Here is a 22,481-nt window from a genome sequence, read left to right on the forward strand (position 1 = left end):
TCCAAGGAATTTCCCATCATCAACACTCCTTGTGGGTTGTATCAGTACCAGTGGTTACCATTTGGCATCGCTAGTGCGCCGGCCATTTTTCAGCGGTTTTTGGAACAGCTCACGGCTTCCGTTCCCGGCTGCATCAACTATCTGGATGACGTTGTTGTCACGGGGGCCTCCACTGAGGAGCACCTTCGCAATTTGCGTTCACTGTTTTGGGTTTTGCATTCGGCTGGGTTGAGGTGCAATCTGGACAAGTCACAGTTCTTCCAACCCTCCATTGTGTATCTTGGTTTCCACTTGTCCTGTGAGGGTATATGTCCTCTACGTCAGCATGTTGCGGCCATTAACGCTCTACCCCAGCCGTCTACGGTCAAAGAACTTCAGGCGTTTCTAGGCAAGATTGCTTATTACCACAAATTTATTCCATCCGCGGCGGCGGTAGCTCATCCTCTGCATCAGCTGTAACGCAGAAACGTCCCTTTCTGTTGGTCCGATGAGTGTGAGCAGGCTTTTGTCCGCCTGAAGGCTCATTTGCAGTTGGCGCCTTGTCTTGCCACATTCCGTCCGGGTCAGCACTTGGTTCTGGTGACTGACGCATCACAGTATGGCCTAGGGGCTGTTCTCGCCCATCGGTATGAGGATGGGTCGGAACGACCCATCGCCTATGCTTCCAAGACACTCAACGATGCGCAACGGCGTTACTCTCAAATCGAAAAGGAGGCGCTCGCTATCATTTATGCTCTAAAAAAGTTCAGCGTTTTTTTGTATGGTTCTAAGTTTCACCTCATCACTGACCACAAGCCACTGGTCTCTCTGTTCAGCCCATCGGCGTCGCTTCCAGATAAGGCAGCTCACCACCTGCAACGTTGGGCCTTATACTTGTCTCGTTTTCACTATCGCCCCACGGCCCAGCACGCCAACACTGACGCATTGTCGCGATTGCCGATGGGTCCCGATCCGGTTTTCGAATGTGATGAACTACTCTGTTTCCACATTGATGATGAAGAACGTCGTGCGTTGAGGGTTTTCCACTTACAGGTTCGCAGGTCGCATCGGCTACTGCGCAGGACCCGGTCCTGCGTCAGGTGATCGGTTTTGTTCAACGGAGTTGGCCAGACAGGACCAAGGGCCGGGCATCGAATCCCCTTCGCAACTACCATGCCTTGCGCCTTCGTCTGTCTGTTCGTGATGGTGGTGTTCTTCTGGCCACGGATGGTGCATCTCCACGGGTCATGGTGCCAGCCTCTCTTTGCAAAGATGTTCTCAAGCTGTTGCATGAAGGCCATTGGGGTATTTCTTGGACTAAGTCCCTGGCCCGCAGGCACGTTTATTGGCCCGGTATTGATTCGGACATCGCCCACATGGTTGCTGCGTGTGGTCAGTATGCTCAACAACTGGCTGCACCTTGTACAATGCCCTCTCCGTGGCCTGATCCGGCGCAGCCACGGGAACGGGTGCACGCTGACGTTGCCGGCCCCTTCCTCGGTACTTATTGGCTACTGTTGAAGTTGGCTACTTCTTGAAGTTTCCGTTTGTTGTTCGATGTCCGTCGCCCACCACTGCAGCGACGACGCTGGCTTTGTCCAAAATCTTTGCGCTAGAAGGTCTTCCATCCACGATCGTCACGGGCAATGGTCCTCAGTTCTTTTCGCAGGCCTTCCGTGATTTTTGCACTGGACACGGGATTCATCATGTTACAGCACCACCCTTCCATCCGCAATCGAATGGGGAGGTCGAGCGCCTTGTCCGCACTTTCAAAAGCCAGATGAAAAAATTCCTTAGTGATTTTTCCACAGATGGCACTCTGCTGCAATTTCCGAGTTCTTATCGCTTCACGCCTCTGGGTGATCGCAGCCCTGCTGAACTCTTGCATGGCTGCCAACCGCGCACTCTACTGCACCTGCTTCACCCTGTCAGGCCTTGTGCTGTGACCCCTAGTGCGGGAAAATACTCGTTGGGTGCCAACGTGTGGGCACAAAGGTATGGATCTTGCCCTAAATGGATTCCAGGGGTGGTCAAGGCTCTTTGCGGCCGCCAGCTTTGTGAAATACGTACGGACGATGGTATAGTTGTTCGCCATTACGACCAGATGCGCCCACGAGTGATGGCCACGCCGGTGCCACCGCCCCTTCCTTCGCCTCCACCAGCCCGAGAAGCCAGTCCTGTTGCTGCTGCCGATCTACTGTCCGTGTCGACGCAGCCGACGTCGCTACCGCTTCCGCGTACGCCGGAACCAGCCCCAGTCGCGACGCCGCCTTCTCTGGGACCCATCTCGCTGGAGCACACCCCCAGGTCCACGACACCTATGGATGCTGCTCCGGAGTTTTCACCCATCATCTCGTCCAGGAGGCACGTTCCACGCAAGAGCTTCCGTCCTGGACATTTTCGACCATACTCTCGTGTCTCTCCGCGAGTTCTTCTCGCGGCCTCACAAGAGGCCATGGATGTCTCCGCACTGTCCATGTCTCCAAGGAAGTGAGTGTTTTTTTTTTTTTCAAGGGGGGAAAAGTGTTGTGACAATGCCACGACATTTAACGGTGCCTCCACGACAGTACGCACAAACGGCGATAGAGGCGCTCCGCAACTCGGCTGAGTGCGCGAGCGCCATCTAGCTACGAACGGCGCCGGCCGCATGTCATGGCACGGCAGTCGAATAAGAGATACTGAGTTGTTATGATGTAACCAGCTATTGTTTCTAAGTGAGTGTGTTTGAATATCCAAGCAATTATTGGTGATTAAAGGTTATAACACTAACACTGAGTGTGAATTTAAGTGTTAGCATGTCTTTCTCAGATGTATTAGTCCTGAGCATAGCCTTGTCTAGAACTGAAACATGGGCAATAAACAGTTTAGACCACTAGAGAATCGAAGCTTTCAGAAAGTGATGCTGCAGAAGAAAGCTGAAGATATAGCAAATAATAATGGATACAGTAAATAATTAACGAGGAAGTACAGAATCAAATTGAGCAAAACAAAATTTTTTGGAACAGGTTGATTAAAAGAAGGGATCAGTCGATAGGACAGCTCTAGAGGCATCAAAGATGAAACATTTGATAATGTAAGGAAACATAGAAGTTAGAAATTGTAAAGAGAGCCCAACACTTGAGTAGAGTAAGCAGTTTGAAATGGACACAGGCTGCAGCAGTTATATAAAGATGAAGCAGCATACACACAATACACTTCTGTGAAGCGATCTACATCTGCATCTACATCTACATTTATACTCCGCAAGACACCCAATGGTGTGTGGCGGAGGGCACTTTACGTGCCACTGTCATTACCTCCCTTTCCTGTTCCAGTCGCATATGGTTCGCGGGAAGAACGACTGCTGCATAGCCTCCGTGCCCGCTCTAATCTCTCTAATTTTACATTCGTGACCTCCTCGGGAGGTATAAGTAGGGGGAAGCAATATATTCGATACCTCATCCAGAAACGCACCCTCTCGAAACCTGGCGAGCAAGCTACACCGCGATGCAGATCGCCTCTCTTGCAGAGTCTGCCACTTGAGTTTGTTAAACATCTCCGTAACGCTATCACAGTTACCAAATAACCCTGTGACGAAACGCGCCGCTCTTCTTTGGATCTTCTCTATCTCCTCCATCAACCCAATCTGGTACGGATCCCACACTGATGAGCAATACTCAAGTATATAGGTCGAACGAGTGTTTTGTAAGCCACCTCCTTTGGTGATGGACTACATTTTCTAAGGACTCTCCCAATGAATCTCAACCTGGTACCAGCCTTACCAACAATTAATTTTATATGATCATTCCACTTCAAATCGTTCCGCACACATACTCCCAGATATTTTACAGAAGTAACTGCTACTAGTGTTTGTTCCGCTATCATATAATCATACAATAAAGAATCCTCCTTTCTATGTATTCGCAATACATTACATTTGTCTATGTTAAGGGTCAGTTGCCACTCCCTGCACCAAGTGCCTATCCGCTGCAGATCTTCCTGCATTTTGCTACAATTTTCTAATGCTGCAACTTCTCTGTATACTACAGCATCATCCGCGAAAAGCCGCATGGGACTTCTGACATTATCTCTTAGGTCATTTATATATATTGTGAAAAGCAATGGTCCCATAGCACTCCCCTGTGGCACGACAGAGGTTACATTAACGTCTGTAGACGTCTCTCCATTGATAACAACATGCTGTGTTCTGTTTGCTAAAAACTCTTCAATCCAGCCACACAGCTGGTCTGATATTCCGTAGGCTCTTACTTTGTTTATCAGGCTACAGTGCGGAACTGTATCGAACACCTTTCGGAAGTCAAGAAAAATAGCATCTACCTGGGAGCCTGTATCTAATATTTTCTAGGTCCCATGAACAAATAAAGCGAGTTGGGTCTCACACGATTGCTGTTTCCGGAATCCATGTTGATTCCTACATAGTAGATTCTGGGTTTCCAAAAACGACATGATACGCGAGCAAAAAACATGTTCTAAAATTCTACAACAGATCGACGTCAGAGATATAGGACTATAGTTTTGCGCATCTGCTCGACGACCCTTCTTGAAGACTGGGACTACCTGTGCTCTTTTCCAATCATTTGGAACCTTCCGTTCCTCTACAGACTTGCGGTACACAGCTGTTAGAAGGGGGGCAAGTTCTTTCGCGTGCTCTGTGTAGAATCGAATTGGTATCCCGTCAGGTCCAGTGGACTTTCCTCTGTTGAGTGATTCCAGTTGCTTTTCTATTCATTGGACACAGTCTTTGGACTGAAGACCATAATAAAACCAACAAGGTCACTTTTCTCTTGAAATCAATACTCTACCTCTTTTTTCAGTTACTTATCTATCCACCTACTTTCCAGCATTCTTCTGTTAACACCACATTTAAAAATATTCTTTTCTCTTCTTATGTACAAGGTTATTATGTATTCCGGACAAATAACTTTACAATATACTTCCCAAAACTTAAATTTATATTTGATGTTAACATATCTAGCACCTCCTTTCTTTTGGCAGTATACAATTTATACCATATTTATTTTGCTGTCATTAGTAATTTAGCTGCCAATATTTTTATAGGCATGATTAAAATTGGTGTCTTAAATTTTGTAGTAGTGCGCATTACTATTACCTTTCATTACTGTCTCTTTACATACCATATTTTCCGTGAACCTGCACTAAAAGAATACAAGAGGAAGAAATAAACTGTGGAAGGATATTCATGCAAACACCTCCCCCTCAGAGAGGCAGTATGGTGGGGACAGCGGTACACATTAAAAATGACAGAAAGAATGATAGGATCTTAAAATGTGTATAGAATACATAACTAGAACAAAAGGTTACCTTTGCTGCAAGATTATCAGCTGATGCAGCTTGTTCTGTGCTTGCAACGGACGCCCGTGCTGCACCAACTTCAGTAGCGTCAGGCAGGCTCGGAGTTGAACTAGATTTGCGGCTTGCAAGAACACTGCTGCTTCCGTTCTTTCCACTGGCCTTACTGCTGCTTATTTGCTGGGTTGTACCACTGCTTGGTGTTGCTGTAGCTGCCAAATACCAAGTTCAACATCTACACACACTGTAAGAGAATTTACAGGGGGCAGGCGTGGGCACAGAGGGAAAAGCGACTCGAGGGGTATTGGGGGAAGAGGGGTATCGAGGGTGTGTGGGAGGAGGGAAGAGGGGTATCGGGGGTGTGTGGGAGGAGGGAAGAGGGGTATCGGGGGTGTGTGGGAGGAGGGAAGAGGGGTATCGGGGGTGTGTGGGAGGAGGGAAGAGGGGTATCGGGGGTGTGTGGGAGGAGGGAGGAGGGGTATCGGGGGTGTGTGGGAGGAGGGAGGAGGGGTATCGGGGGTGTGTGGGAGGAGGGAGGAGGGGAATCGGGGGTGTGTGGGATGAGGGAAGAGGGGTATCGGAGGTGTGTGGGAGGAGTGAAGAGGGGTATCGGGGGTGTGTGGGAGGAGGGAATAGGGGTATCGGGGGTGTGTGGGAGGAGGGAATAGGGGTATCGGGGGTGTGTGGGAGGAGGGAATAGGGGTATCGGGGGTGTGTGGGAGGAGGGAAGAGGGGTATCGGGGGTGTGTGGGAGGAGGGAAGAGGGGTATCGGGGGTGTGTGGGAGGAGGGAAGAGGGGTATCGGGGGTGTGTGGGAGGAGGGAAGAGGGGTATCGGGGGTGTGTGGGAGGAGGGAAGAGGGGTATCGGGGGTGTGTGGGAGGAGGGAAGAGGGGTATCGGGGGTGTGTGGGAGGAGGGAAGAGGGGTATCGGGGGTGTGTGGGAGGAGGGAGGAGTGGTATCGGGGGGTGTGTGGGAGGAGGGAGGAGTGGTATCGGAGGTGTGTGGGAGGAGGGAGGAGTGGTATCGGAGGTGTGTGGGAGGAGGGAGGAGGGGTATCGGGGGTGTGTGGGAGGAGGGAGGAGGGGTATCGGGGGTGTGTGGGAGGAGGGAGGAGGGGTATCGGGGGTGTGTGGGAGGAGGGAGGAGGGGTATCGGGGGTGTGTGGGAGGAGGGAGGAGGGGTATCGGGGGTGTGTGGGAGGAGGGGTATCGGGGGTGTGTGGGAGGAGGGGTATCGGGGGTGTGTGGGAGGAGGGGTATCGGGGGTGTGTGGGAGGAGGGGTATCGGGGGTGTGTGGGAGGAGTGAGGAGGGGTATCGGGGGTGTGTGGGAGGAGGGGTATCGGGAGTGTGTGGGAGGAGGGAAGAGGGGTAACGGGGGTGTGTGGGAGGAGGGAAGAGGGGTAACGGGGGTGTGTGGGAGGAGGAAAGAGGGGTAACGGGAGTGTGTGGGAGGAGGAAAGAGGGGTAACGGGAGTGTGTGGGAGGAGTGAGGAGGGGTAACGGGGGGTGTGGGAGGAGGGAAGAGGGGTAAAGGGGGTGTGTGGTAGGAGGGAAGAGGGGTAATGGGGGTGTGTGGTAGGAGGGAAGAGGGGTAATGGGGGTGTGTGGTAGGAGGGAAGAGGGGTAACGGGGGGGTGTGGGAGGAGGAAAGAGGGGTAACGGGGGTATGTGGGAGGAGGGAAGAGGGGTAACGGGGGTGTGTGGGAGGAGGGAAGAGGGGTAACGGGGGTGTGTGGGAGGAGGGAAGAGGGGTAACGGGGGTGTGTGGGAGGAGGGAAGAGGGGTAACGGGGGTGTGTGGGAGGAGGGAAGAGGGGTAACGGGGGTGTGTGGGAGGAGGGAAGAGGGGTAACGGGGGTGTGTGGGAGGAGGGAAGAGGGGTAACGGGGGTGTGTGGGAGGAGGGAAGAGGGGTAACGGGGGTGTGTGGGAGGAGGGAAGAGGGGTAACGGGGGTGTGTGGGAGGAGGGAAGAGGGGTAATGGGGGTGTGTGGGAGGAGGGAAGAGGGGTAATGGGGGTGTGTGGGAGGAGGGAAGAGGGGTAATGGGGGTGTGTGGGAGGAGGGAAGAGGGGTTGCTGGAGAGACATTCGGCCATTAAAAGCAATAATTACCATATTCTAGTGATTCAACAGGTGAATCTTCTTACCCTCTACTGCAATCAGTTAATGATGTAGTTACTGTAGATGCCTCAAGTGGCATTATTTTATTACTATGCATCTAAAGGAAAAACAAGTTGTGGTTGCATGCTGCTTTTGGCTGAATCATTCCATAATCACCCTGATTTCATTATCCACATGATGACATGAACACCTGAATTATTGATACTGAAGAACTTTTCTTTATCTACTTCTACTTTTCTTTTATTTAACTGAATACAACACAAAAATAAATTATGACAGCCATACCCCCCACCAAGGCGTGCACTCTATACATAAACCACAACTGACTACAAACACACTGTACAGGAAAATCTCTTAAGACATAACAGTAAATAATGCCCCATTTATTTAACTTTGGTTGTTGTATTACAGTGTTTTTTTTTTTCCAGTAATGAAAAGAATTCATTGTATCGATCAGCAATTAAAGAATTTATTAATAAGGGCAATATATTTAGTAACAACTATAAGAATTTGAAGCTAGATTATAAGATCTATGTTTTTCCAACCAGAAGTAATATGCCATCTGTATTTATTTCCTTCTGTTACTGGGTGATGTAAATATTTCCTAGAAAATTTAAGCTGTTTGAGATAACTGCAACTACATGAAGTTGGTTTCAGACTAATGTTGTTATTTGTTAAATAAAATAGACTTTGAATCCTTAATAACTAAATGATGGGGATTTGTGCAACCAGAAAAAAAGTTCCTGTGACATTTACAAATTGGAGTATAACGAAATACAAAGAGATATCAAATATTACTGCAGAACAGTTTGAATTATTTGTATATTCTAACCAAAAGAATCTAGCAATTCCAAACAGAAAGATCAAAGTTTGTATAGTGTGACAGTTATTGAACGATATTGAAAAAAAAAGTAAATTAGTTACAAACTACAGTGTGCATGCACTTTATTCAACAAGTAAATGTGACTACAGATATTCAAATTTAGGTTATGACACGTTCGATATGCACGTCGTCATGACAAAACCATAATCCAATGAAGTGTCAGAACACTGATACTGTCGATGACCTGAATAGCTATTTTCAGCTCAGCAATGATTTTGGGGTTATTACTGTACACTTTTGTCTTTAATATGGCCCCACAAAAATAAGCAGCATGTGCTCAGGTATGGAGAATATGGCTAATTGAGGACGATGCCACTGACCTCTGGGTACCCCAGAGTCAGAATGCGGTCCCCAGAGTGCTCCTCCTGGACATCAAATACTCTCCTGCTTTGATGGGGTGGAGTTCCGGCTTGCTTGAACCACATATTGTCGAAATCAGGATTACTTTAAATAATGGAGATGAAATCATCTTCCAAAACCTTCACATACTATTTGGTAGTTACCATGCCATCAAGGAATATCGAGCCAATTATTCTGTGACTGAACATTGCACACCACACAGTCACCCGTTGGGAGTGAAACGACTTCTCGATCGCAAAATGTGGATCCTCAGTTCCATTGATCTTATTGCAATATCTCTACAATGTGTCTTCCCGCAGATGAGGACGTATTAACTGCTTACTGAATTTAGCAATCAATTCTTCAAAAAGTGTCCTTATTACTGTACTCTTTTTAGTTACCTGTGTTCCCAACGAGAATCTGCTACTATTTTCTCGAATTTGATTTTTCTTTTCAATACACCTGTTTATCCTCCATTGCCCTCTTCCTCACCATGTTCACATTTACCGTATCACACCATGTGAGACAATTACTAACTGTTTCACACCGCTCCGGTTATGATCAAGGAGTGGTGGGAAGAAACTGCATGCGTAGAGATGAATTGAAGACACCAAAAATTCAGTTTGTAAACTTAGTTGAAATTATGCCTCTCCAATGTGTAAACCACCAGGTTTTGATCCACTTCATTTTCATTACTTTAACTTCCCAGTATTAACATCTGAGGGGCAATACAGCTACATTATTAGTTTGAAACAGTTTGTATGGTTCATTTGCTGATCTACAACACATTTTCCGAAAACTGCTGATTAACTTTACATGACACATCAATAACATTGGCTTTATAATACTCTTAACATCTATCAAACTTTTGCCAACGATAAAACTCAATCTCCTGACAATGTTCAATATTAAAGACCCATTTTTAACATACAAATAGCAATTTAGCTTCTGCAATAAGAGCATACACTAAGACCACTAAAAGTCAAAAGTCACAAAGTGAAAGTTTTTTTGACACTTTCAACACTGATGACAGAGGCTGCGGTTAAAAATGCGGTAATGACTCTTTTGTTCTAATCTCTGATGTGTGTGTTGTTAGACATGGCATAAACCGAAATCTTTTGTTGGTCCTACAATACCTGAGTAACAACAAGGGTGGGAGATTAGAGTTTAGTGTCTTGAAATGGAGCTCAAGCTTGGAATAGGACAAGATGGATGAAAGAAATCAACAATGGTGTTTCATAGGAACCATCCCAGCACTTGACTTAAACAATTTCAGGAAACCACAAAAAACCTAAATCTAGATGGTTAGAAGAGGATTTGTATCGTTGACCTCCCAACTGTGAGTTCCATGTGTTAACCACTGTACCACGACGTTCAGTACGAGAAACAAGAACAAATGATTATAGCATGTGAATTTTTAATTATATTTACCCCTCTAAGCAGATGAAAGCATGTTTATAAATGTATGAGAGTCCACTTTAAATGTTCACATTTCAGTTGCTATAGAAAAACCAAGGCTACAGGATAAAGTAAATTAATTTTATATTAGATAAAATGTCAGACTGTCAAGTAACATGTAGATATTCACAATATTACTTTCACTTAATTTCAGCACATTGCGTAATTATGCTGCCACCTTGTACCAGGCACTATAACCAAAGTAAGAGTATAATGTCTTGATACAGATATCACTAAATACAAAGGTCAGTTTAACAAAGGTGGGTATGAATCTGCTATATTCTTTAAGGAACTATGCTTCACCAGAAGTAGTTCAGGTGCATCTCAAAAAGATTTTCACCAAGATGACAAATATTTCACCCCTCAAGTTACCTTCCATTGGGAATGTGGGTGCACTTAACAACTGTGATATGACTTTCAAATGAGCACAGCAATCTGTTGTTATTTTCTTTCAGGTTTTATTAGGCAAATCTAGATTTCAGCTAGTGTCTAGCCATTATCAATGCACTATTTCATGATTTCAATGCATGTCCTAGTATGTCAGTCACCTGTTGTTCAGGCCTCTGTCAAGTTCGTTCATGACTACTAGAACTATGACATACATTGATACCATGAGATAGTGCACTGATAATGGTTAGGCACTTGCTGAAATCTAGATCTGCCTAATAAAACCTTAAAGAAAAGGACGACTGATTGCTGTGCTCTATCATTTGAAAAATATTTTACCTCCGTCCCCAGGAAACATAAGAGCACTATCTTAAACATTAGGCCACTGTGTTTTGCATCTATTACTCAACAGCAAATTAGACTTTGTAAGGCCAACTCATAGAAAAATGATTTAGATATGTGGACAAATAAAAAGCCTACACTGTCTATAAATAATGACATAAATATATAAAATAGGTTTTCTAAAGAACATTATTTCAGCTGTGAAAAGTCAGCTATAATGTGGAAGCAAAATATCTGACACATGGGAGAAGGTGGGGGAGGCTATTTGTTGACAAAGAAATGGTTCAGCTGCTGAATTATGTAGGAAGTGAGTCACAGAATAACAGTCATGATTTCAAATGATACTAAAATTACATGAATGCTGTCACACATGCACCTTGCAACAAGTTACTGGCTCCAACGCACCAAGTAACAATAATAATCCTAACACAGCAATGTAAACAATTTTGTGGTGACCCTATACAGAGCATTGTAGGTTTTAGCTGCTGATAAAGACAAGTGAAGCACATTTATATCCAGGTGATAAATGTAAATATGAGAAACTGTAGCTTATTATCAACAGAGAACCCATGACGGAGATATCTGAAACTTCACTGCTATGTTAAAGTAACAGTTTTATTCACTTTTTCTTTTTTTTTTTTTAGGATGTACGATATTTTAATATCAACTTTGGAATGTTATGAAATAGAAAACTAGACCTTACAGCTAGGTGTTCAAAAAATATCCCTTAATACATACACTCTTATTTTGGTATTGTGCATTTGTCTCCACACATAAAAAGGTCTTTTGTTGGGGTTGATCCACAATGTAAGTTTACTTTCACTCTCACATAGTGGACAAACAAGATTCCGGTCGTACAGAAATTATAGCTATCTCAGCAGAAATGTTGGTTTGTGTGATGTAGAACTTCTAAGAGAAGTCTCTAATTAGTACAATGAAGATCAGTTAAAAATTGAATTTACAAACTTTATCTTGTTTTAATGAGAAGTGTACAATTTTTTGTGTTCTCATATAAATAGTATATTCAGATAAAAATGGGTATGTTTCTGACTATCTGTGCTTTGGCAAATACACATATTGTCTTGTAACTTGCACAAGGACCAATTTCATTGTAAATAAAGCTTACTTTTTTGCTTCATAAAGTGCTCAGGGATTTTTAACTGCTGATCTAGCAACACCAACAGCCATGATGTTATTTACAATGGAACTTACTGCAGAAAGTTCCTCAATAATAGCGTTGTACAAAAATCCATTCTACATTACTTTAAAAGGAGAAATTAAAGTTCAGTCATTACTAAGGAGATACTTGTTATGTTTTTCAACTACTGGGACAAAATCAAGGTTCATAAATGATAAGCTGCATACTATATTCCCTTTGTTTCATTAATGGAGTTGATTCTTTGCATAACTGTAGACAAAGGTTTCACTTTGAGAAGCTTTACTATCAGATTAATTCAGACTTCTAAAGATCAAATTATTGAAAAAGATTATCCAGGCAAGGAATTAAAAAATACAGAACCAAAAACAGTTACAAAATCCTACCTTTCCACTGAAGTAAAGATGGTTTGTCATGATTATCAGTCAGGTCTTTGTTCTCTGATTCAAGGAAGTAGTCTCAATACAGAACAGTCGTGGACTCAGAAGTAGACAGAGAGCACAGGTCGGGAGCTTACCAGCAGGAGCTGTCGGCGTCTTGGGTGCGTCGGCATCTGAGACCCCTGCCCCAGAAGGTGTTCCTGCCAGGCGAAGGTCGTACTTTCCCTCAGCACCCATGCGGTAAGAGTTGGAACCTCCGTGGTCCCACGTGACATCGATCCAGCCTTTTGACATACAACCACACATCCCTGAAGGGGGACGAACTGCATATCTTCCCCCAGAATGGGTTGACAAGCACCTTTATGTAGGTGAAACTCACCTCCCTGAATTTGTCCCTGAAGAGTCTAACAGTTCTGAAAATGCGTGGTGCTTAGGGCTCTCTTCAGATATAATAGTACTGTTTCCTAATTACCACTATCTAGAAGACTGAAGCAGCCAGCAAGGAGGTTAGTGAAAATTACATGCAGAATAGAAAACTCAAGCACTCCTTTATCTGTGACACAGAGAGCTTTTTATTTCTGCATGTATGAAATTACTTCGAAAGAAATTAAAAAACTCGTGGTGGTGGATGTTTAACATATAATTAGATGTAATAATAGCTCAATTTCATTACTGTAATATGAAAAATACTTCCTCATATATTTCATTTGTTTATGAATGCATTAGGATAAAGGATATCAAACTGGAAAAAGTTAAATGTCTTTGGATACTATGTAGTTCCTCTCTCTCTCTCTCTCTCTCTCTCTCTGTCTGTGTCTGTGTGTCTGTGTCTGTGTCTGTGTGTGTGCACGCGCGTGACTGGGCATGCGCGCATACCCAGGCGCGCGCGACTGGGAGTGCGCGCATACCAGAGCACACAGGCATGCATAGAGAGATTTTTAAGAGTATTTGAAGAGGGTGGGACAGAGGTTTTAAAGTGTAAAAACACTAGCCTACAGAGGCCAGAAGTGTTTCAAGAGTCCATGGCTCAAAAATATGTTTAGGTAGTGGACCAAGGCAAAGGAGGGAGAGACCAGGGGGGAAGGGGGGGGGGGGGGGTGAGACAGCATTTCCTACATTGCATGGCAAAGTACACAATCATATCACGGAAACAGACACAAACTTTGAACAATGTAGTGAGGAAGCAACCATGAAGGTGTAAATAAAGAATAAAACACATTTAGGAACTCTAACTTACGTGGCTATTTTCAAATCCCCTGAAACTCTTGTCTGTAAGAACTTATGCGATCTCCCATCAACAATGAAATGTTACAGGTATGTGAAAAGATGTGTAGTGTGCATTCTATATCAGAATGTATTTTGTGTGTTCAAATATACATCATGGGGTATGTGTGTGTGTATGTGCTAACTTTTTTCAGTTCTCCACAACATCACTCCTGATATGTCATGAAAGAGCACTAGTGACAATTCTGGCAGACAGGATGACAAAGAATGACACACTATTGCACTTTAATTATTTTCAACTACCAATACTGAAAATAATCCATCCTTGTATTTCAGTGCTATGGGAATATTGTAAGTACTGGTGGTCAAGGAACTGAATAAATCTTGTCATATTATGAGCTAATCAAATATAATAGGTTTCAATAAAAAAGTCTACACAAACTGAACCTACAACTGAGTCCCGTGATATTCAGAAAAGCTCAGTGGATAAAGCCGACAGCTTTGACTTCATTTCAAAGAAAGTTATCTACTCACAATGTCTTCAAAACAGATTACTACTGAAAAATGAGAACTATGCTTGTTGGTACTGACAGGCCAGATGAACAACGAAGGCAACTTCAGACGTTTCCAATGAATTCAAATCATTTCTGTTACTTGTACGAAAGCAACAATAACACACTTGGTATAATATTCAATACTAATTATCTGCTAGTTTTATAATTTGATTTGCAGTAACACGCAGACAAGATGAATATCTTGTCAACTTTTGCTCTGTGGAAGGGACAAGGTCCTACAAGATGGGTGGAGATCATGTTATATTAGTAATTACTACCATTTGCAAGTTGAAGAGTTTAAAAAATGCTAATGAAACAAAATTACTTCATGTGCCTCTTTCAATTACCTCTACAATGCACTTTTTGACAGTCACATACTTTTAGCCATTTACCTCCTGCCTTTTAAGGCAAAATACACTAACTGTTCCATTTTACACTATAGCATAAGGAGTAGAGGTGAGGTGGAATCAGCAAATATTTTTACCTCCTGCAATATCAACAACCAGAATAACTAATACAATAACTTGAAAAAAGTTTCCATATCAGAGATTATATCTTAAAAAACACTTGAAAGTGCCAATAACCATCACCAAAACAAAATGTCTTATCAAATTATTAACGTGTCTCAGAAATCTATCTGTGATAGTCGTCACAAAAAATTGAAGACAGCAACAGCAGCTACAACTAAAACAATAACAGCTTCTAATGCTTTTCAATATCAGGAGTGTCCAAGGCGAACCAAAAAAACTTGCTCTTTGTGGCACCTCAAGACGAAAATTTAGCACTTACAATCAATATTGGTGCAAAATTTTTAATTATGCACAAATCTGTTTTGAATGTTTTTTGTCCTCAGAGTTTTACGTCCACCTCCATGCGAAGACTGCTGCCATGCAGAGGACCTGGGTTCGATTCTTGGTACAGCCGAGGAATTTTCCCAGGTGGGAGGGCTGGTACAGGGTGTGCTTACCCTTGTGATACCAACTGACAAGCTACTTGATTGAGAAGTAGCAGCTCCAAGGTCTGGAATGCCAGCAAAACAGCTGGGAGAGTTGTGTGCTGTCCACATGCTCCTTCACACCACAGCTGCATGATGTCACAAGGCATAGAATGACACGGCTGCCAGTCAACAACCTTTGGCCATTCAAAGCCTGGACGAGAAGCTCCTTTTTTCCAGTAAGGTTTTATGTCTCACTTTTTTGGCAATAGAAATTGGTGCTTTGCTTGCTGTTCCTATTTCATACTTGCAGAGAGAAAAATCTTGGTTGCAAGGTCAGATTTTTTGTCCCTTTAGATGACATTTAGCTAAGTGACATCAGTTGTATGTTATCTCTCTGCTCCTTCTGATATGGTGTCAGTAACACACAATGATCAAAATAACAGTAGCAGCATTCTAAAGATGACATTATTTCTACTTGAAAAGCAACTGAACTGATCCAAATAAAACTTACCTTAAAATGTTCTTTTGCTAAGGACAGTATTATATTAAACGTTGTTGCCTTGTAATAGTTTTCTGGTAAAGATACGATGTAGCAGAGCAATTAATCTGATATACGCTGCTTGCACAAAGAGAAGGGTTAAAAGAACTACATGCAAGTGAAACAAAATATAATGTACTTAAAATCTCATGTTGTTCCTCAAACCTTCCCCAGAACGGAAACAAATTACCCATATCCCTAGAGAACACAACGTAAATGAAGTTGGGTACTAGATCAAAACTGTTGCTCAGATCAGGAAACAAGTACAGCCACTGACTTTCACAACAGTACTCTCATACCAAAACTAATGAAACGTACAATTATCCACTTCCCTTCTCCTCGCTTTACAAACTCATACCGTGATGAAGAAATTAATCCGTACACTAGTCTTTGTCTTCAAGCCAAATTTCTCCTTTCCACCACCAGTTTTCTATTACAAGAGCTGTCCACACACCACCTGCAAAATGCAGCCATACACAAACCCCCCCCTTTAATACAAACAAACAATACTGGGGAAAAAATGAATTATTTGTCCTTTCTTATAACTTTCCCAAAACAGTCAAGTTCCAGACACAAGAAGTATATCAAACATTTAGTTTGGTTTTGGTGGGCATGAATGGTGGTACACAAGATATGCTTGTATATCTCTACTTAAACATGCACAACTGACATTTAAATTGATTATGACTGTGTATCTTAAAAGGCTAAGCAATGTTATAATTGAGGGATGCAGTCAGGCAGTCAGCTTTTAAGAATAGAAATCAGTAGCCTGTGAATGGAGTGCAAGGCAAGAACCACATAAATCTGTCAAAATTAAGACTCAGTAGCCATCCCCAAAGAAGGCAAAGGTAGGTAACACACTGAAAAAAGTAGGAGGAGATTGGCCAATCAGTAGAAAGAAGAATGTTACAGATTTGCAGCCTTAACCTTCTCACTTAACTAAGCAATACGAAACTTCAGAGGACGTTCTCAAATTATACAAGAATTTATTTGGAAGCACACTAATGAAGATCCAAGGCTTTCCTAATGTCTGATACTTTCTGGTTCTCTATGATGGTAAGATTTGTACACTATGTTCTATGCACCATTTATTTTATATAAAATTGAGATCATTAAGAACAAACTCAACACAGATAGGTCTGTACTTAATATCTGAATACATAATGTAGCAAGACTAATTAGCATAATGAAAACAACTACAGCAAGGAATAAAAGAATATCAGAAGCTCTTCGACTACAACAAGTAAGGAAAAAAGCAATTGCCAAACCATCATATTCCTGTTTACCTGAGAAACCCTCAAAGTTTGGAATGTGTTTTCAGTTTCTGAGTGATTACCTAGCAAACTTAAGATTTTTATTACTAAACTTTCATCTTACTTAACAGCTCACCCAGAATATAGACAAAATCAGACACCTCAGTGAAATAATGTCTACAGTCTTGCAAACACAGTACTGTGAATCTTTAAATGCAGGGGGAGGGGGGGGGGGAGGGGGGGGGGGAGATTATTATTGTTTATAAATGACTTATCTGATGACATTCATGGGCAGGAGCTTTACACAATACATAAAAAGCACACAAACCTGCTGGCTTCTTTGAATAAATAAGAAAATATACATCACCCCACACTGAACTTGGCAGTCTCCAAGTGCAACAAGTGCTGTTCAAATAAGCATTAAGCTACACCACATTTTGCTGTACACATGGGATACTGAATGAAAACTCTGCTTACCGGTGAGGGTGAGGGAACCATAAGAAAATGCTCAACCAAGAGCAAGAATTAGCATCAAACCACACCATTAGTGGAAAACTTTCAGATCACGTGGCATTGTTAAAATACTTGGAGGTAATATTAACAAGCAATTTAAAATGAATTAAAAATGTGAAATCAATAACAGGGCACTAAACAGAGGACTTGGGTTTGTTGGGAGGGTTCTGGGAAAGAGCAGTACACCTGTCAAGGTAATCACATTCAAAACTATTTTAGAGTCCTGCTGCATTATTTGGGGCTCCGAAGAAGTCAGTTCGAAAAGAGGAGGTAACAAGTATCCTGCTAGGATCTCCACAGTGGAAGTAATGAGTAAATTATATCACTACTATTTATTTTTGCAACCAGTTTCTGAGTGTGTCTTAACTGCTACTCCAAAACTGGCATGTACTCAAAAATGGCAACATTTCTTTTACTCTCCATTCCTCTTCCCCCCCCCCCCCCTTTTCCCCACATTTCGTTGCTGACATTGTTGTAAAGAACATTATGCCCACAGAGTGTGGTTAGAGGACGGGATCAACTATGGCCTGTACGATGAACACCTTTTTCGTGAGAGCGTAGACTCATTTATCAACAGTAGTTAGACCCTCACAACATTGGGCAGCCTATATATTTTAACAACACATCACTGTTATGATGTGCAGTTTTGTAAATCTACCTTTAAAGAACCTTGGAGAACTTTGACACAGAAGATTTTAATAATGAGATCCGCCACAGCAAAAAGCCTACACATAGTGTTACAGAAGACCTGAAGTTAATGGGTTAATTGTTAGCTACACGAAGAATTTATATGGATCTTCAACCTTTGCAAAAAGACCCATACTAACATACGCCCAATTAACGTACGAAATACGTTATACAGCAGTTTAATGTAAGATTCATACACACATTTGCAAGTACTCAATTGGAAGACAATCATGTTTTGAAACTGTCTACATACTTATCTGACCACTATTCTTCAGTAGGAAGGGAACTGCAGTATTGGTAGTGGCATCACAAAGTGTATGTAGCTACAAGTGCTTACATATGAAGGTCTCCATTATTCTACATTTCGTTTCTAAACAATTGGTTTCTTACTGGTCACTACAGAAGCAAATTTAAGAGTATTAAAGATTCTTCAGGTACTTGAAGCTTTTCTTCTCAAATTTAACACGAACTGCCTATGTGGAAAATACTGATTTACTTTGAACTGCAGTCACCTCTACAACTGACTAGCTCCATGGGTAATCACATCAAAAGAAGAAAAGGAAACACACTATCATCGATATGAGCATCAGTTGTACAGCATTCTGTCATTAAAATCAACCTGTGGGCATATAACAGATTTACGACTACAAGATGGCACTATTGAAATGTGATGTTATTACTGACTTTGAATATGTCATTAGTTATTGCTAAAACAGCAGAAACTGGGTGAGCAGTTTGTCTGCAGTAAGTATTCACAGAAACAGTGTTGTGAAAAATAGAAACTTCATGCAAAGGTTCATTGGATGATACTTTTTCTAGCATTTTCTGTAAAAATCTAACACGAGAACAATGGTTAATGAATTTTGGTACTCAGTTATCTTCTGTAAAGACATCTTACAATTATTGTTCTGAAGAATTCCTTAACAGTCATGTTTCTGTCTGTTATGTACTTAGTGAAGTTAACTAAAATCACTTGATTGTTTACAAAAAAATTGATGCCATGCACAACATGAGTGAGGAGGATCAGTATGCGACTAAATACGACATGGAGGCATCCTTATGCATATTTAAGGCAGCAATAATTTGTATAAGTTTGAACACTTAGTTGTGAAAAAGTATCTTCTCAATAGATTCCACGTAATTTGATTAAGCTCAAGAAAAGGCTTGTGTCCACCGACATATGGAAATGCTCAACAAACTATTGAGGAAATGCAAAGTCTGCATAAATCTTCATGGGTGAAAACTAGGAAGCCATCTACTGCTTGGGTGTTCCAAGATGAACAAAAACAAACGATAGTGGTTCATTCACAAAGCACTTCCAAGAAATGATCACTTAATAAACAATAAAGTTATTTATACCTTAAAAATGATCGTCTTTTGCAAGAACTAAGGCTGTTCTTATACACCTCTGAACTGAAGTTAGCATAAAGCATATTTTTTTTATTACCTACCCCCAAATACTTTCTGCTTTCTGGCCAGGAGAAGGAATCTGTCACTGCAAGAGCTGAGAAGCTCCAAAAGCTGAGTGTTATATATATATATATATATATATATATATATATATATATATATATATATATATATATATATATATATATATATATATATATATATTTTAAAAAAAATTCTGTATTGGGTGTTGTGCCACCTGAAGGTAAGTGGTGACCAGCATAATATAAGAATGATAATGTAGTACAGCAAAAGACTGTTTTATGGCAACTGAAGTAAGACGATAAAGGATCTGAAATTCTGGTGGTATAATTCTTTCCTTGAAACAATTGATAAGGCTGTAAGAGGAAACTAGTGTTTAACATCACAATGTATGGGCCCATCAGATTAGTAATATGAAGGCAGGTGGTGGAATGCAACCAGTAGATAGTCTGAACCTTAGCACAAGCTGCACATGCACAAGACTCTGCTCTCTATAAATTGGCTGTTACTATATTCACATTTCAGCAAGGGGTTTAGAATGTTGGGAGTATAATAAAATCCTGCATCTTTCATGTAGTGTGGGTCTTTCTGCCCTGTTATTAACACTATAAATAAATTTGTCCATTACATATTGAAAAACACGAATAAGTGCTTCAAAAGTAATACATCTGAATTTAAAAAACTGACATGTACAAAACAATGTGTTTCAGATATGTATTAATGGTTAAAAGTGTGAAGTGATTTTCATTCAAAATTTCCCTTAATGGAAAGGAGGAAAGCATAAGTTTGAGGGGTCACATGGCAGCTAGGGTGCAAAAAGCACACAAGCCATAGGACATAGAAGCAAGACATGCTCTAAAAATCTGCATTGGCATTGCCTGATGCTGATCAAAAATCTAAAAAATGGGCTGATTTTCATAGTTTTTGTACATTTTAGGCATTGAACCTGTTTATTAGCAATGAATTTTGTTCGTATGGTGGGAGACTCAACTGGATTACTTAGAGAGGATGATGATGATGATGAATGGCAAGACAGAACACTTACTTCTACTAACATCCATCTCAGATAAAAACCTTCTTGCTGATTGATCACTGCTTCATCTTCACATTATGTAAGGAAACAACTAGGACCAGGACTTGGGGGGGGAGATCTAATCACCCCCTCCCCCTTACGCATATGGAGGGGGCTGGCAAAGGGTTATAGGTAGGGGTGCAAGAGGCAAATGTGAGGTGAGTACTGAAGGGGTATCCTAGGGGGAAAGGGAGTAGTAGTACTGGACATTTAACAACAAGGTTGGTGGGTGGGGGGATATAGGAACTAGGCTAGTGGAGAGAGAGGGAGTGGGGATGGGTTCAAGATGGGAGAGAGACAAAGGGTGGAGGGGGCGATGGGTTTCCATGTAAGAGCCAAAGTAGACGAGTGGGGGTTGGGGGATAAGTTGGATATCCACAACAAAGTGTGGGAGACTGTGGAGCATGTGAGGTTATGGGGACAGAAGGTGGACATGGAATCCACTATAAAACACACAGTTGCTGTGAACAATATAAGAAAAAGACAGATTGCTACTTACTGTGAAAAGGGCCTGTTACATTGTCGACATGGACAAAACCCTCACGCTTTAGGCTTTTGGCCACAACCTTTTTCAGAAATGGAAACACATTTACACTCATTCACGTCTCATGCATACCAGACAGCCATCTCCAGCAGCACGAGCTGGAGTCCAGATGTCAGCTGTCACATAGAATGGAAGCAGCAATCTAGAAGGGGCAAGGAAGGGGACAGGATGACAGGGTATTGGAGGGGAGGGGGCGAGAAGAGCACTGTGTGGCACACAGGGACTAGACTGCCAATAGGCAAAGTGTCAGGGGGTTGTGAGGAGGGGGGGGGGGGGGGGGGGGGGGGGGGGGGGGGGGAGGGAATTGGGGAGTGAGAAAGGAGTGGGAAAAGGGATAGATGAGTGGGTGTGTTGGCAGAGACAAAGATGGTGGGAGACCAGAATAAAGAGGAGGTGACAGGACGAAGGGGGTGGTAACTTTTGGGTAGTGGGTGTGGGGACAGTAGGTTGCTATAGGTGGAGGCCGGGATAATTTCAGGAGTGGAGTATGTGTTGTAAGGACAAACTCCCAGCTCCACAGTTCAGAAAACCTGGTGGTGGAGGGGAGGATCCAAATGGCTCAGGTAGTGCAGCAGCCACTGAATCAAACCTGTTATTTTCAGTTGCCCATGTGCCAAAGAGTGGTCTACTTTGACCTTGCCCACAGTTTGGCGGTGGCTATTCATCCAGGTGTACAGTTGGTTGGTAATGATGCCAATATAAAAGCTGTGCTATAATTGCTGCATAGCTGATGCATGACATGGCTGCTTTCACAGGTGGCCTGGCCCTGAGATGGGGTAGGCTAGGCCTGTGACAGGACTGGAATATGAAGTTCTGGATGAGTAGATTAGGCAGGTCTTGCACAACCTGGGTCTCCCACAGGGATATGACAGCTGCAGTTCAGTCCAAGCTGCTGAAAACGGCAGTCGCGTGTGTGAGGTGTGCTTGCTTGTTTGAATGAATGTGTACGTGTTTCTTTTTTCTGCCAAAGGCTGCGGCCAAAAGCTAGTGTGAAAATGTCTTAGTTGTGCCTATCTGCAACTTAACGCGTCATCTTTATGGTAAGTAGTAATCCACCTTTTCTGTATATTGTTGATATTCCAAGCTGGAGTTTCCACTGTTTGACAGTTGCTGCAGGTATGCAAGGGTGTGGTTGTAGAAACGAAGGTAAACACAGCAAAAAGACCAAAATGGCATGGGAGATTCTGATATGAAGCCCATATAGCAAGATATCAATGGTCAAATTTAAGATCTACTGTTTCAATTATTGTTTGTATCAAAACGAACTACATATCCTACTTTATACCAATGCATTCAATGTTTTGTTCAACTCATTCTGGGGCCCCAAAATCACTTTTGTACTGTGGACTATTTCTGAAAACTACAAACAC

General features: G+C 42.5%; 1 protein-coding gene across 7 annotated transcripts in view; it reads right to left on the minus strand.

Annotated features, from left to right (window-relative positions):
• The window catches only part of LOC126416771 (E3 ubiquitin-protein ligase HECTD1), a 327,326-nt gene that overhangs the window by 111,277 nt on the left and 193,568 nt on the right, over positions 1 to 22,481 (minus strand). For 6 of the 7 annotated variants that reach the window (XM_050084626.1, XM_050084625.1, XM_050084628.1 and 3 more), the window contains 2 exons: positions 12,496 to 12,642; positions 5,302 to 5,501 (listed from right to left, as the gene is read on the minus strand). In XM_050084626.1, coding sequence (XP_049940583.1) covers positions 5,302 to 5,501; positions 12,496 to 12,642 — 347 coding nt within the window. The remainder of the gene's footprint in view (positions 1 to 5,301; positions 5,502 to 12,495; positions 12,643 to 22,481) is intronic. The other variant, XM_050084627.1, reaches the window with a different exon arrangement.

Source organism: Schistocerca serialis, chromosome 8 (genome assembly GCF_023864345.2).
Source record: "Schistocerca serialis cubense isolate TAMUIC-IGC-003099 chromosome 8, iqSchSeri2.2, whole genome shotgun sequence".
NCBI lineage: Eukaryota > Metazoa > Arthropoda > Insecta > Orthoptera > Acrididae > Schistocerca > Schistocerca serialis.